Source organism: Erpetoichthys calabaricus, chromosome 18, assembly GCF_900747795.2.
Source record: "Erpetoichthys calabaricus chromosome 18, fErpCal1.3, whole genome shotgun sequence".
NCBI lineage: Eukaryota > Metazoa > Chordata > Cladistia > Polypteriformes > Polypteridae > Erpetoichthys > Erpetoichthys calabaricus.
The window spans coordinates 53,322,198-53,340,195 of NC_041411.2; the positions used below are offsets into that span (position 1 = coordinate 53,322,198).

Below are 17,998 nucleotides of genomic sequence, written 5' to 3' on the forward strand. Positions count from 1 at the left end.
GTGTTAAGGCTGCTTCACAAAAAAACAAATCCTTAACAAATTGTTATTGGTATATTTTCCCTCAATTTAAAAAGGTTTTCTTTTCTTCTTAATAAAAATTTAAAAGCAGTACTTCGCGGGGATTTAGATATATATATATATATATATATATATATATATATATAGATATATATCTATATCTATATATATATATATATATATATATATATATATATATCTATATATATATATATATATATATAGATTATGAGGGGCCGTTCAGGAAAAAAAGATTGGTTCGTAAATATATACATTGGTTCAGTTATATATATCGGTTCGGATACATTGGTTTGAATATATACATTGGTTTTAATACATCCGTTCAGATATATATATCTGTTCACATATATACATTGGTTGGGATACATTGGTTGAGATATATACATCGGTTTGAATACATCCGGTCAAATATATACATTGGTTTAGATACATTGGTTGAGATATATATAAATTGGTTTGCATAGATCCGTTCTGATATATATACATTGGTTGAGATACATCCATTCAGATATATACATTGGTTTGAATACATCCGTTCAAATATATACATTGGTTGAGATATATATATTGGTTGATATACATTGGTTTATATATATATGTTGGTTTAAATAGATTGGTTTAGATATATACATCGGTTCAGATACATCCGTTCAAATATATATATTGGTTCAGATAGACCCGTTCAAATATATACATTGGTTGGGATTTATGGGCAGGCACAACTCGGCCACCCATGTTTAGCATCTCTCTTTCACTTCATCATTACTTCAACACCGTTGTAATTATTGTGCATATTTTATACAAGTTGCATATGCCTGTCTGTCGCGTTTTGTTTCGTAAGCCCTCTTGGTTGGGGGTCCTCGATTTCAAAGCACTTTTCTTCTTTTCATTATTTAAAACACTCGCACAGATACCCGCCTCTTTGCCTCGCTCCGTCCCTCCCCGGCTCATTGTACCCACCTCACTCGCTCCCTCTTGTCCCACCCATGACAGATTCTTCTCAAAAGCTGAGTTACCAGAAAGCATTGATCGCAACCGCAGTACTTCCCATTTTTTCACCTCATGAGACGCTGGTTTATCATTGACCGAAAGCCACCCGGTGATATGTGTTATTCTGTATTGCAAGCATTTCATTAAGGGGCGATCTGCTTCAGCAAGGAACTTAGTCCCATTTTCTGAAAGCATGTTATGGAGGAAAACACTGGAGTTGCTCTGTTTCTTTTAAATGTTGATCAGGGATCAAAATGACCAGAATATTTCCGCTTCACAAATAACTGATGTTTAACTGTGTTTATAGTAAAACTGACAATACCACACACAAGCACGTACACGCTCACACACACACTCAAACTCACAAATCGTGGGTCGCACATACTACTGATTAAGCGTATCTGTCAATGGCGATTAGTTTTTCACCCCATAAAACTTTAGTTCATCATAGATAGAAAGCAGCGCGGTGATCTCTATTATTCATTATTGGCAGTATTTCATTTAAAGAGGATTCACGTCAAGGAGGAGAAAGGGTCTCTTATTTTGACAGGACTTTTTTTTTTTTAGGCGTAAGCACTCGCACATGCACGCGCTGACACAAGAAGAGAATAGTAAACTGAACGGATTTATATATATCCGAACCGCTGTATATATATAAAAATCAGTGTATATATATATCTTAACTGGTCTAACCGATCCAATACATAAAACAGAAGACATTAGGTTTGATATATTTACATTGGTTTACATTTTTTTGGCAGGCTCTATGTTTGGCTGCCTAAGTATACCATAGCTCTCGTATTTTTTGAAAGCCTATTTGAAGGCGTGTGTGTGTTTCCTAGTACCATGTAGCGTTTACCTAGTATGTACTGCATGTTTTAATAAAAAAGATCGTACCAGATAATATCAGCTGAGGGGTCCTGACTACTCATTCAGGTGATCTTTTCTATGAAGAACCCAAATCAGGAATTGGTTCTTTAGCGTTTGCCTTCGGCATTGTTACAATTGTTTACAACTAGGCACATGGACTGAATTAACTTTTCACTAATTGAGCAGTTTGAATGTAATAACCAATATGACGGGATCAGAACGGGCACGAGATGTTATACATAGCTTGTCTCCTTACTGTGAGGCAGCACTGTCACCACTGCACCCCTGTGCCACCACCAAGATACTAAGTGGTATACAAAATGCACAATCATTTAATAAGTATTAGTACCACTTTGCACCCTGTTTTGGCTGGGATTGGCTCCAGCAGACCCCTGTGACCTTGTAGTTAGGATATAGCGTGTTGGATAATGGATGGATGGATAGATGAGTGTCCCCTCAAGTGGATGGGATTCAGTGGCATAGTGGAGAAGAAAACAATAAAGAAGACGACCTACAATCTTTTTCATTCAATTTTGCATAATTTTACCATAATTTTTTAACAGTGTTCATTTGGTAAACAGCAGTCAGGGAGCATACATTTCCAATGCTCTGCTCCTGTCATGAAAATGAGTGTCCCAGCCAGTGGATGAGGCATAAGTTTGATAAGCGATTTTAATCACTCATATGGCAGAGGTGAACTTTAACTTCCACAGCAAAGGTTTTTCCTGGATTTTTTTATTTTTATTATTTTTTTTTTTTCATTTTTTTTATTCCTAGGAAAAACTACCTGTGTTTAACAGAAAGGAATCGCTTATAACGTGAAAGTGGATTACTACATGTATTTTAACGATTTGTCATTTAAATGTCTTTGTACAGAGTTATTGGGTGTCAAGTAATTGTATTATTATTACTGATATTTTACTAAATCTTACTATCTACGTTTCCCCCGTTGAAAAATTTTGTGGTAACAGAACATATAGTAAACATGCCAAACGACTGAAACTACAACTGACAACCGGTATTTTTGTATACCATTTTAACAAAGGTTTCTGTCCGCCGTCAATCACAGAGCACCTTGGTAAACGTCAATAACGTTAAATATACCTGCAGCCTTAGAACGCAGACATCAGGGGGGTATTTTTCGTACGTGGATTACTCGCTTAGCCGGATGTAATTGTTGACGATTTGGCCTGATCCTGGATCTGTCGGTTTTTTGAAACTCTTGCTGGAAGTGTTGTCATAGCAACACATCCAAATCCGCAAACCTGCTCAGAGCAGGTTTGTTCTGCGTAAACAAGGATTAGTTTACACACGTGATCAGTGACGGTGTAGAAGTCATCCAATCAGGGCTTCGCCGTTCATGAATGAGCGACCAATTGATATTGGTGCGCAAATTATACGAAGAGAATTTCATATAAAGAGGGTTTTGCGCGATCGGCAAGATCCTTTATTGCCCCCGGAGGAAATTCTGTACGAAAGATACCGCTTTAGCCGAGGGGGAATATTGTACCTCAAAGATTTATTAGCTCCGTATATTCGAAGTTAAACTCGGCGAAGTCGGGCTCTCACAACCACACAGACAGTAGGCATTGCTTTGAGGTTTCTTGCAAGCGGCACTTTTTTATATACTGTAGGCGATGCGGAACATCTATCGAAAAGTGCAGTTTGCCAGGCAATTCGTAAAGTCTGTTTGGCTCTGAAACATTTCCTTCGGGTTTTCATTGTGTTTTCTGGACACCTGCGTGTGCAGACAATAAAAGAGGCGTTTCATGCCATTGCAGGTAGGTAATAAACAGGCTAAAACACCCACAGTTCCACGAAGAATCCCACAATCAGCCTAACATTCTCATTACCAGGATTTCCAAATGTGATTGGGGCACATGGAACTGATCAGAGTGGAGTTTGATCAAACATTATTTGGAAAATGTACCTCTCCTCCTGATGAATAATCAGACACAGTGTCTTCATCAAATATTTGACCTTCGTTAATATCTCGTTGGTCAGACACAGGTTCAAGGGATATGATATTCCCTGCAACTGACCCAACAAAAAAGAGGGCTATATGGAACATACCTATAGCACACATGGAGGACAAATATGCAATGACCATCCTTTACCTGAAATGAAGTGACCACTACTTCCTGCCACTGGTTCTGAGGAGGAGCTTCCCCCTGGAATGCCCTCAGAAACAGGGCGATGGGCATTTTGCTGGAGAGCCAACTCTTCTGCAGGGGTTAGGTCTGGACCGTGTGGACCTCCACCTGTTTTTTGCTTGTCTGCCTCCTTATTAGCTTTAAAATTAATGTTTTTTATATTATATATGATTCTTTATGTCAACAATTCTTTAAATAGTTATATACCAATATTTACCAGTTTGAAGTATATTCTTGTACTTCACTTTAACCTGTTCCCATGTTCTCCTTGTGCTCACGTTTGATCTGGAATTATGACATATTTAATAATAATTAATCTGACACATAGGAAATGAAACGCTGCATTCACTAAGTACAATTTACACTACTTAGCGTTTAATTTTTTCGGCCACTTTTTGCCAGCCGTCTTTTCTGGTCTGGGCTGCTTTTGCAGTGTTACCGCTTGTGTATATTAAATCTTGAAATTCTTCGTGTCCTTCGAATAAAAGGTCTTACGCCGCGTGTGTGAAAAAAAATGCGCCCGTTCTTTCGTCATTTTGTTGCAGCCTATCAAAGACTTGCTGATCATGTTTTCTAGACTCAATATATATGGGCTTTTCACTCAGCGCGGGCGCGCGCATTCATCTCGTATGATTAGATCCAGCTACACTAATCTAATACACAGCTGCGTTTGAAAAACCGACTTATCTGGATGAGTGTCACTGGCATTAACTCATTCAAGATGAGGCACCTGATCTCGGATGGTTTAAGCGACGTACGAAAAATACCCCCCAGGACATTGCTGCGCATGCACGTTTACTAACAGACATGACAGCATTTTGTACGGAGCATGCGTTAAAACAAAAGACAAGCGGCGCGCAAAGGCACGCGAACAAGAGGAGTTCTGCAACGATCACATCTCAGTGCACCTAAGAGAAGGGACACTGAATTCTACGAGGCACCGATATTTTAGAGCACCTGTTCAAATATATATTCTTAGATTAGCGATTTTCAACGGTTCACAAGTGTGCCGTAAAATTTTTTTAAACCAAACCAATTGAAGACTTCTTTGGAGGAATAACAAAACAAGTCTACTATGCAGATTCGATACCATTCTATATTATTTTTATATAATTATTTTAATAATATATATACACAATATCCAACCAGTATCAAACCCGCTATATCATAACTACAGGGTTACAGAGGTCTGCTGGAGCCAATCTCAGCCAACACAGCGCGCAAGGCAGGAAACAAACCCCAGGCCACCGCAGAGCATACACACACTCACACCAAGGACAATTCAGAATCGCCAATGCACTTAACCTGCATGTCTTTGGACTGTGGGAGGAAACCGGAGTAGCAGTTGGAAACCCAAGCAGACACAGCGAGAACATGCAAACTCCACGCAGGGAGGACCCGGGACTCCTAACTGCGAGGCAGCAGCGCTACCCACTGCGCCACCGTGCCGCCCCTATACACTATATGTGAACTATAAATAAATACATGTATAATTTTGTGTATTTTAACCAGTTTACATATCTCAACTTTTTAAAAATTTGTATACTAAATATTATTTCATATAATCAATTTACATGAACCTTTACTTCAATAATATACACAGTATGTTTGTATTGCGTGAGCACCTTGCTATGTAGTTATTCCAATGAACACGTGGTATTGTCGAGCACATAGTGTCCCTATTTATACCCCACTATGCAGCAGCTGAATTTGATCACGCGTGCACATGTATAATAATAATAATAATAATAATAATTATAATTCCTTAAGTTTTTATAGTGCCTTTCTTACTAATCAAAGTAATTTATAAATAAATAAAATAAAATAACAGAAAGGAAGCTCCCGGACAAAAACCAGTGATCATTTAACTGCGACTCGGCAATCTTACCCCTGTACCGCCACCTCTTCCTGTTAGACACGGCGCATTATAATTTTGAGCACTACTTTTTTATTTTAAACTGTCATAAGTAAATTATATCAAAAAGGTTTTTTAAAAAGCCACTTTGAGGCAAAGAGATTAAGTAATTACTATTATTATTTTTTTTGTAACTCAATCAAATATTATGCCTATTTTTTTGTCAGATCGGAAAAAATGATTTTTGGGGTGCCGCAGAATTTTACTTACTACCTTATTTGTGCCATGAGATGAAAAAGGTTGAAAATCGCTATTTTACATATACATTGGTTTAAATATATATACACCAGTTCAAATATATATACAGCGGTTCGGATATATATAAATCCGTTCAGTTTACTATTCTCTTCTTGTGTCAGCGCGTGCATGTGCGAGTGCTTACGCCTAAAAAAAAAAAAAGTCCTGTCAAAATAAGAGACCCTTTCTCCTCCTTGACGTGAATCCTCTTTAAATGAAATACTGCCAATAATGAATAATAGAGATCACCGCGCTGCTTTCTATCTATGATGAACTAAAGTTTTATGGGGTGAAAAACTAATCGCCATTGACAGATACGCTTAATCAGTAGTATGTGTGACCCACGATTTGTGAGTTTGAGTGTGTGTGTGAGCGTGTACGTGCTTGTGTGTGGTATTGTCAGTTTTACTATAAACACAGTTAAACATCAGTTATTTGTGAAGCGGAAATATTCTGGTCATTTTGATCCCTGATCAACATTTAAAAGAAACAGAGCAACTCCAGTGTTTTCCTCCATAACATCCTTTCAGAAAATGGGACTAAGTTCCTTGCTGAAGCAGATCGCCCCTTAATGAAATGCTTGCAATACGGAATAACACATATCACTGGGTGGCTTTCGGTCAATGATAAACCAGCGTCTCATGAGGTGAAAAAATGGGAAGTACTGCGGTTGCGATCAATGCTTTCTGGTAACTCAGCTTTTGAGAAGAATCTGTCATGGGTGGGACAAGAGGGAGCGAGTGAGGTGGGTACAATGAGCCGGGGAGGGACGGAGCGAGGCAAAGAGGCGGGTATCTGTGCGAGTGTTTTAAATAATGAAAAGAAGAAAAGTGCTTTGAAATCGAGGACCCCCAACCAAGAGGGCTTACGAAACAAAACACGACAGACAGGCATATGCAACTTGTATAAAATATGCACAATAATTACAACGGTGTTGAAGTAATGATGAAGTGAAAGAGAGATGCTAAACATGGGTGGCCGAGTTGTGCCTGCCCATAAATCCCAACCAATGTATATATCTGAACGGATCTATCTGAACCAATATATATATTTGAACGGATGTATCTGAACCGATGTATATATCTAAACCAATCTATTTAAACCAACATATATATATATAAACCAATGTATATCAACCAATAAATATATCTCAACCAATGTATATATTTGAACGGATGTATTCAAACCAATGTATATATCTGAATGGATGTATCTCAACCAATGTATATATATCAGAACGGATCTATGCAAACCAATTTATATATATCTCAACCAATGTATCTAAACCAATGTATATATTTGACCGGATGTATTCAAACCGATGTATATATCTCAACCAATGTATCCCAACCAATGTATATATGTGAACCGATATATATATCTGAACGGATGTATTAAAACCAATGTATATATTCAAACCAATGTATCCGAACCGATATATATAACTGAACCAATGTATATATTTACGAACCAATCTTTTTTTCCTGAACGGCTCCTCATAATAGATAGATATAGATATATATATGTATGTATGTCTATATATATATGTAGATATGTATATATATATATGTAGATTTGTAAATATGGATATGTATATATATATATATGTAGATTTGTAAATATGTATATGTATATATGTGTGTCTGTATGTGTATATATATATATATATATATATATATATATGTATGTGTATGTATGTATGTGTATATGTATATATGTATGTGTGTGTGTATGTATGTGTGTATATGTATGTGTATATATCTATGTTGATATGTGTATATTGTCGCAGTAGATGCGTGGAGCCACCTCTAACACCCTCAGGTACCACTCTGAACATGAGGTAAAAGTATAAATTCTATTTATTTTATAATTATACTGTGCACAAAGCACCCTCTACTCCACACTCATAAATCACAACAATTCTCTCTCACAATACAATCCTCCTCGCCCAGACACTTTGCCACCCTACCTCCCAGCTCAGCTCAGTGTCTGGGCTTTCCCACAGTCCTTTTATATCCCCTGACCCGGAAGTGGTTCCTGGCCAAGCCCACAAGTCCTTATTCCCTCCGGGTCAGGGTAAAACAGTCCTTTCTTCAGCCCGGGAGCACGTCGTTCCTTCCTGTCACGTGATGCTGACGCACTCCCGGGTTATAGGGCACATAAGAGCCCACTAGCCCCCCTACAGCGACTCCCGGTGGCCCCCAAGGTATCCAGCAGGGCTGTGTATACAAACTACAAAGTCCATGAGGCCCTGCTGGAACTCGGGGCACCATCATGCTGTCCGGAGGGCTCCTCCTAGCGGCCTGGGGGTGGCGACTGGAGTCTCCGGTCGTCTATCACAATATATATATGTATATATATATATGTTGATATGTGTATATATATATGTATATATATGTGGATGTGTATATGTATATATATGTGGATGTGTATATGTATATATATATGTATATATGTATATATATATATATATATATATATATATGTATATGTAGATATGTGTATATGTAGATATGTATATATATGTATATATGTTTATGTATATATATATGTTTACATACCCTCTTTAACACAATACCCTCTTTAAGCACGGGTATTTTGCTAGTTAACTATATTTGTGCTTAAAAACTTAAAAAAAAATATATTTACATACAGTTCGTATGATTTGGGGAATGGATTCATTGTATTTACATACAATCCTATGGGGGAAATTGCTTCGGTTCAAGACCAAATCGGTTTACGACCAGAGTTTTGGAACGAATTATGGTCGTGAACCGAGGTTTCACTGTACGAGGAAAGTCCGAAGAAATACATTTTTTTTTACAATGTTTCTGTTCCGGGGAGCGTTGTGCACAACTGAGCTGCGACCACAGAACTAACTGCTCTGTGGCTGACTTATTCAAGCATTTCAAGGTCTTTTGGGCACTTTGTTGTAATGGAAGTATCTGCTGAATCTACTTTGTAGTAACAAGATTTCTATAGACTCGTGTCATATGGGGAAACTGTCGGGACCATAAAAATATTTCGTTGTAATGAAAATGTTGTTGTAAAGATATTCGTTGTAATGGAATTTTACCTGTATATTATGAAGTGTGGCCACAGGCTTCACGGTATATAAGCATAAACTAAATATGTGTATAAACATGAACTAAATGTTTTGCAATAAACAGAGTGCTATAGTGGCACAGTTGTTAGAAGAACTCACTTATAGTTCTGGCTTTAAGTAAGCACACTCTCAGTGTCATACAGTGTACCTTCTCCTCATAATTGTGTGTTTTTCTCCAAGGTATTCCAAATTTTTTTCTCACACTCTCTCCTGTTAACTTAATTACAGACTGCTTATATTAAGCATTATATGCATGTGCTTGGTAGACTGGCACCCCACAATTCTGGGACTGAAGTATGCTGTTTTAGAAGATATATGGATAGTTGGATTTTCACATAAACATTAATTCTAAAACAAATACTTCTTTGAGTTTTACAAATCCTTTGTACCGGTGTTAATTTTTCTACTCTTTCTTTCTGAGCCAAATAAGAACATGCAAAATCTAGCAGTCAATTTAGGGTGTCTGCAGACTTTTGTGTAGTGTAATCTTACAAGACTTAAAACAGTTGAAGACTTAAAATAAAATTACTGTATAAGTATATAGAACCCATAGTTTATATTGCAGTAACAGATATAGTATTTACATTTTGTGTATAAGTGCTCCTCTGAAAAACCTTACATACCAGTGACATAGTGCCTTACCTGTAATTCTAGCTGTTGCACAACTTGCATCTGCACTCGACACTGTGCTGTACTTCGGTCATCCAAAGCATGCTCATTGTTAAGATGTCTGAAATAAAATTACATTGGCACAATAAAATTACAAACAATGTTACAATGATTCATTTAAGTAAAATGTCATTGTAAAAACTTCAATTTAGTTACATTTACTCCTAAACAGTAGTTCCCATTGGACAGGCTTTTGGTGCTGTGCACATTTATGAGACTTGTACTGTAATCACACAAAACATAATGTCATGTAATATATGACAGTTTAAGCTGTCTGTTGATACGATGATGATGCTGTCCATCCATTTGTCCATCTTTGTCACTCCCCCATCCTGTATGTACACTGGCGGGAGAGCATGCCAATTCAGGAAAGACAAACCCAGGGACACAATGGGCAAGGGAATTGCCACCCAGACACAGCGGGTTGTTTTCAATGGTGATGTCTATCCTCTTGTTGATCAGTATGTTATTGTTTGAAATGATGGACTCCTTCAATTATGGTCTGTCTCCAAAGCACTCAATCCCCAGCAAGTGACTAAAGCTGCATATGTGGAATGAAGCATAATAGTCCTTCAAGCGTTTCTTCAGTCCACCTTGAGATGGGAATCCTTTGGTGAGTCTCTATACAGAATAATTGGAAGGAAGAGACGGTGCAAAGAAGTTGTTAATATCTATGGTAGTGAGGGTGCATGATCCTCTGTCACACCGCTTCACTTCCTGTTGGGAATCCAAGTGCAAGATGACGAGGTACGGCAAGAAATTGGGCCACTTTGGATGGACCCTTGGTGGGATGTGGGTGGTAGTTGAGTTAGTCTTAGTCACAACCTCACCTCTGACATTGCTACCATGGGTGGACCCTATTAGGAGTACACAACTACCAATGGCATAACTCAGGGGATCACTGATTATGCAAACCACTCCACCACATTAAGGCACTGACTCAGTGGAGGGAATACAATACATACATAATAATGCACATACATTTGTGTAGAATGCATAAAAGTGCTATGCCATCAAGAGGGTCTTCAAAATTTTGGTACTTTTTGGATTTTAAAAGATTGCTAAAATTGGAAAATAAAATGATGTCTGATTAAAAGATAGATAGATAGATAAATAGATAGATAGATAGATAGATAGATAGATAGATAGATAGATAGATAGATAGATAGATAGATAGATAGATAGATAGATAGATAGATAGATAGATAGATAGATAGATACTTTATTAATCCCAAGGGGAAATTCACAGTAGATTAAAAGCAGATTACTTGTAAATTAAGGAAATTTGGCAAGAGGTGCTGATCCCAGAAAAGATAAACATTGGGTGTCTGCACTCTTAGAAAAAAGTCAAAGTCTGCCTGACTCAAAATGTCTTGCAGTTGTTCCTTTGATATTTCCTTTATTTTTAATTTACTTCTTTATTTATAGAGCACTTTTCAAGCAATATGCACAAAGTGCTTTAGAATCTTCTTTTTCTTTTTCGGCTGCTCCCGTTAAGGGTCACCACAGCGGATCATCTTCTTCCATATATTTCTGCCCTCTGTATCTTGTTCTGTTACACCCATCACCGTCATGTCCTCTCTCACCACATCCATAAACCTTCTCTTAGACCTTCCTCTTTTTCTCTTGCCTGGCAGCTCTATCCTTAGCATCCTTCTCCCAATATACTCAGCATTTCTTCTATGCACATGTCCAAACCAGCGCAATCTCGCCTCTCTGACTTTGTCTCCCAAACGTCCAACTTGAGCTGATCCTCTATCTAATGTACTTATTTCTAATCCTGTCCATCCTCATTACACCCAGTGCAGATCTTAGCATCTTTAACTCTGCTACCTCTAGCTCTGTCTCCTGCTTTCTGGTCAGTGCCACCGTCTCCAACCCATATAACATAGCTGGTCTCACTACAGCCCTGTAGACCTTCCCATTCACTCTTATTGATATCCTTCTGTCACAAATCACTCCTGACACTCTTCTCCAGCCATTCCACCCTGCCTGCACTCTCTTTTTCACATGTCTTCCACAATCTCCATTACTCTGTACTGTTGATCCTAAGTATTTAAACTCATCCACCTTTGCCACCTCCTCATCCACCTCCTTGCATCCTCACCATTCCACTGACCTCCCCCTCATTTACACACATGTATTCTGTCTTGTTCCTACTGACCTTCATTCCTCTCCTCTCTAGGGCATATCTCCACCTCTCCAGGGTCTCCTCAACCTGCTCCCTACTATCGCTACAGATCACAATGTCATCAGCAAACGTCATAGTCCACGGGGACCCCTCTCTACTCTCGTCTGTCAACCTGTCCATCACCATTGCAAAAAAGAAAGGGCTAAGAGCCGATCCCTGATGTAATCCCCCCTCCACCTTGAATGCATCCTACCACAGACCTCACCACGGTCACACTCCCCTCGTACATATCCTGTACAACTCTTACGTACTTCTCTGCCACTCCCAACTTCCTCATACAATACCACAGCTCCTCTCGAGGCACCCTGTCATATGCTTTATCCAGGTCCACAAAGATGCAATGCAACTCCTTCTGGCCTTCTCTATACTTGTCCATCAACACCCTCAGAGCAAACATTGCATCTGTGGTGCTCTTTCTTGGAAAAGTGCTTTAAAATAACAAAATAAAAGGGCATAGAAAAGAATAATTAAAGTAAAATAAAAAACAATTAGGGTTAAAAATAAATTGAATAAAAAAGAACAAAATTAGAAAGCTATCATATAAATAAATAAAACAAATAAATAGATAAATACATACTAGAAAGATCTAAAAACAACCTAACCAGAAAGAAACACCTGTCTAAAATAATATGATTTTATATCGAGTTTTAAATGTCATTACAGAATTAGATGCTCTGATACCAACGGGAAGACAGTTCCAGAGTTTGGGGGCCATAACAGAGAAGGCTCTATCCCCTTTTGTTTTCAATCTAGTGCATAGAATAACAAGTAAGCATTGGTCAGATGATCTAAGAGGTGTACCCTGCATGATAAAAAAAAAAAAATATTTATTTAATATATACTCGAGCCAGGCCATTCAGAGCTTTATAGGTTAATAGTTGGATATTAAACTGGATCCTATAACTAACTTATAGCCAATATAATGAGACTAAAATGGGGTGATATGAGGAGAGAACTTAGACCTGGTGAGGAGTTTTGCAGCAACAATTTGCACTAGGTCAGCCTAGACAGACAGGTTTTGCTAAGAGTTGAGAGCAAGGAGTTACAATAATCCAGGCATGAAGTAATAAAAGCATGAATTAATTTCTCAGTGTCCCTGAAGCCCAGTATAGGTGTAACTATAGCAATAATCCTTAAATGATAAAAACAAGACTGAACTAGTTTTTGGAGATGAAACTCGAAGTTTAACCTATACTTGAAAAAAACAGCCACGCTTCTGGCCACTGTTTTAAAGTTAAAAGATCTATGGAACCTTTAACCAGATTAGCATTTTTTTATTCACCCATAATTAGCACTTATGTTTTATCTGAATTTAGTTGAAGGAAATTAGTGAGAAGTTAAGCAAATGACTAACTAGAAAGATTACAATATGCAACTCAGGCCCCTTCTTCAGACAAGATGTAGTACAGAAAATGGAATTCCCTGTGCTTATATAGACACTAGGAGAGATACAGCATTGGAAAACCTGTAAGTGAAATATTTTAGATGTAAAAAATTAATAGACCTCTCCAGGCTAAAATTCATTTAGCATTAGAGGAGAGCAATATATAGTCAAGACCTTCTGAAAAGATAACTGTCCAACATAGTCTTTTGAAGTTTCTGTTGAGTTTTTCAAAGCAATGTGGGTTGTAGTCAGGTTGTCTGAGACAATCCGAGAGATGTAAACAATCCTCATATCTGGTCATAAAGCTCTTGTCTCTATTTAAACCATGTTGTAAGGTGTTGAATTTTAGTATGAGTTTAACTTCCCATAGTTTTCTCTCTTGCTGTGTTCTGAAGCTGCCCATAAGCACTGTGACTTTAAAGTCCCTCTCACAGTGTCCATGGCTGTTGAAATGAGCTGCTATGGGAACATCTCTGTTGTCATGATTAATGTGGAACCTGTGTAAGTTCATTCTTTGAAGGAGTGTTTTTCCAGTTTCTCCCACATAGAATGAAGTGTCGGGACACTTCATAGAGAGAATTAGGTAGACCACATTAGATGATCTGCAGGAGAATGATACCTTTATGCGATGTTCTAGTTGGCAGTCTGGTATAACTAAACAATCTGTATCATAAATGTAAGGACATGGTTTACATCTTTTCTGTAGGCAAGGAGAGATGCCATTTTCTGTTTGTTCACTTAGGGAGCTTCTGACAATTACTTATTGTTGAAGGAAATTAAAAGACATCCAGTTCTTTATGTCTGTACTACAGTTGTGAATAATGGCAAGACTACTTGAATTATTATGATCCAAAGTTAAGTTAAGCTATAGATCAGGGGTCTCCAATCACAGTCCTGGAGGGCCGCAGTGGCTGCAGGTTTTTGCTCCAACCCAATTGCTTAATAAGAAGCACTAATTGCTCAAGTAACACTTCTGCTTCACTTTAGTTGTCTTGCTCATTAAGATTTTGAATGCTTATTGCTTATTTTCATCTTAAACAGCTGTATTCATTCAGTTTTTAATGGATCCTAATTAGCAATAACATGCAAATGACAAAAGAGACCAGCATTTCTCCATTTGGCTTGTTACCATTTACGCCAGTGTGTATTTATCTTGCATTATTTGGTTTAATTAAATACTTGGAAGGAAAGTAAAGAGAAAAAAGTGAATGATTGAGAATTGCTCGTCCATTTTAGCCTTCAAATCATTTGGATTATATCCTTAGATAGGGGAAGAAAGTCTAGGATATGAGAATGACCTGACATAGCAGAGTTAAAGCACTAACAAGCCATGAAATTAAATTATTGGCAGAATTGCTTTCTAATTAAGCAACCGGGTTAGAACAAAAACCTGCAGCCACTGCGGCCCTTCAGGACTGTGATTGGAGACCCCTGCTATAGATCATTGGCATATCAATGGAACTGAATGTCATACTTATATTAAGGATCAGGTTCAAGATACTAGTACTGGATAGGGTGCCATTTCACCACACATACACTTATACAATACTCACAGAATCAGTTTGGAATTACCAATTACCCTAAAACATACAGATCTTTGAGGATGTGGAGAGAAACCTTACATAGACAAGGGTAGAGCAAGCAAACTCCACACCACAATGCCTTGGGGTCAGGATTTGAACCAGAATGTTTGAGGCAGCAGTGCTAACCACTGCACCACCATGGCACTCTCCATAAAAATATCTGAATAAATGTATTCTACATTTTCTGTTTTGCAATAAATAATTACATAGTAGAACAATTAAAATGTAATTTATTTACCATCTGCAAAGAAATGGCATACTAATCAGGGTAATCTTTATCTAAAATTTATGTAAGTATATATTCAAAGTTACAATAGTTGCATGATTTTGTGAGTTTAACCAACATAACTGTATTGCAAATTCCACAATCACCTTATCTTTATTTTCTAAGCATTTTCAGTTAATTATGTCATCAAGATTAGGAAAAATCAAATGAAGCAAAATAAAGGGAAAAGACAACAAGAATAAGAAAGATGAAATCTGTCAAAAAACCTGAATTATGAATATAATTATGCGTGATTATTTTATGCTGCAAAGATGTTCCCTTTTTCTACACATTTATAACTAATCTAAATAAGTAGCTTGCCAGCAGAGAGCATATTTCATGATTTATATAAAATGGTTGAGATAAGGTTCACAAGTGAAGAAAATGTGATTGGAGGATTTTTATCAGCCCCCGCATGAATTACTATTTGAAAATGCTTATGCAGGAGCATTTCATTAATCATTTAATCATAATCCTAGCAGGATGTTTGAACTGATTTCACAAATACCCTTTCATTTCACTACTTCATTATGCTCGCTAATGGATCCAATATATTATATATATCATAAATTATATCACACATTCAGTGACCATGTAGGTCACTGTCACTAAGCATGCCTCTGTGCTCAGCTTGGCAGTTTAGCAAAATGCCATTCGTGCTTGCTTTTTAAAATATTCTTTTTGTCATTTACTACAAATCAAAGTTAGCCATACCTGACCATAGCATTGGTGGTGATAATTCATCCTATATGATAGGCCAATAAATTTCCAAATATAGTGCAGTTTTTGCAGAGTGATTGCTTAACGTATAGAAAGTATATTTGCACATTGCAGGTGTACACACATGCTATAGTTAATATGAAAAGATTTAAAAATGGTGACCAGTGTAGGCATTTGTGCTTTAATTGATGTCCCCATAAGCCATGTTTTTTCAGCAAATGGAAAAAATAAATTCTTAAGTCATAATTCACATTTACTATTTAGAAACAGTCTACTATAATCTGCAGTAAACATGAACAGATTAAGACTTTATGTTTTAACCTGGCTTGTCTGACTTGAATTGATTTGACTATAAATGAAGGCAACTTTTGATTCTTCTAAATAACGGCAATATGCAGGGCTTCTTTGTATCCTTTAGTAGATTATGTTAATTTTCCCTAATGTCACTGAATGGTAAAGCATATAATTAAAAGAAAATGGAATATTTAAATGTCCCCTAGTGCTGCCCACTTAGTTCCTTTTAAAACTAAACAATTATTAATATGTAGAATTTCATAAAGAGATCCTATGAATTATCTTTGTTTACACCTAAAATAAAATATTTTATAAAGCTTACTAGCAAAATTAGAATTGCTAGTTTAAATTTTAAAAATTCATTATTTGCAACATAACACAAACAGATATACAGTACATGTTTAGTGTGCTTTATTTACTGTATTTTCCATTTTAGTGTTGCAGGGTGTTGTCCCAGCAGAAAGGTGCAAGTTATGGACAAGACACCTGTTCATTGAAGGGTACTTACACAGTAATATACATATTTACACTATAGACTATAAAATTAATCTAACCGTGTATCATTGTCCAATGAATTTTGGAGAAACCTGAATATGAGAAGTAGATTATTGTGAGTATGGGTATTCATGTTCTGTACAGAAAGCACCTAATCCTGGATATAAACCTGGATTCTTAATCTTGTTCATCATCATCAATGCTGTCTACTACACTATTTTGTGTGTGCTATGTAAAATATATACTGTATTTGGCATATGCACTCTGGCTATTTATGATGCTCATAGTGAAAAATATTAACTGATGAGTTACTGAACTGGAAAACCCCATGGATATTTATTTTATATCACCTATTTACTATAAATAGCACCTTAAGTTGCTTTACAAGCTCAGTAATATTCTATACTTGCAAACGCATAATTTATAAGTAAAGCACATGCAGGATATGTAATTTGCTTAGGGTCAGACAATGCATCACAGGCATTGAGTTGTTATTGGAAGCTGTTAATGAAAATTGTTCTTTTTAAGGGTTGCCTGGATGTTTTAGTAAATAAAGTCTTTTTGGCTATAGGTGATGTTAATGTAAAAACAAAACAATAAAAATATATTACTTCTAATGTTTCCAGAACTGCCTGATCAAATCAATCCATTTTTGTTTAAGTGTACACTAGCATTTAATAATTATTTCTTCCTTAAATTGTCATGCTGATTCTAAAAAGTTCGATTCCAGTCTTTCTTTTTTGCAAAATTACAATATAATATATGGAATAAATTGTAGTGACGTATCATGGACATCACTGAGATAGTCTTCATTTCAATGTATTCACATTAAGCACACTTTCATGCTTTACACCAATTACATCCATAAAGTAAAAAAAAAGATACAAATAACACCTAACTAACAAAAAACACAGTTCAGAAACAACTTCAGAAGACATAAAAATACTTGTTCAAACTTATAGCATGTAAAAAGACAAAGACAAAAACCTTCCTGCAGAATCTGGCAACATTTAAGGTGTTTTTACCAGCAAAAAATCTGTTACACCTATATACCTGTAATCCCTTTTTAACAATCAAGGTCATGGAA

At 36.8% G+C, this 17,998-nt stretch overlaps 1 protein-coding gene across 1 annotated transcript in view; it reads right to left on the minus strand.

Moving 5' to 3' along the window:
* foxp1b (forkhead box P1b) overlaps positions 1-17,998 on the minus strand; it is a 463,598-nt gene that overhangs the window by 243,440 nt on the left and 202,160 nt on the right. The window contains exon 6 of the mRNA XM_051921544.1: positions 9,953-10,040. Within this exon, the coding sequence (XP_051777504.1) occupies positions 9,953-10,040 (88 nt within the window). The remainder of the gene's footprint in view (positions 1-9,952; positions 10,041-17,998) is intronic.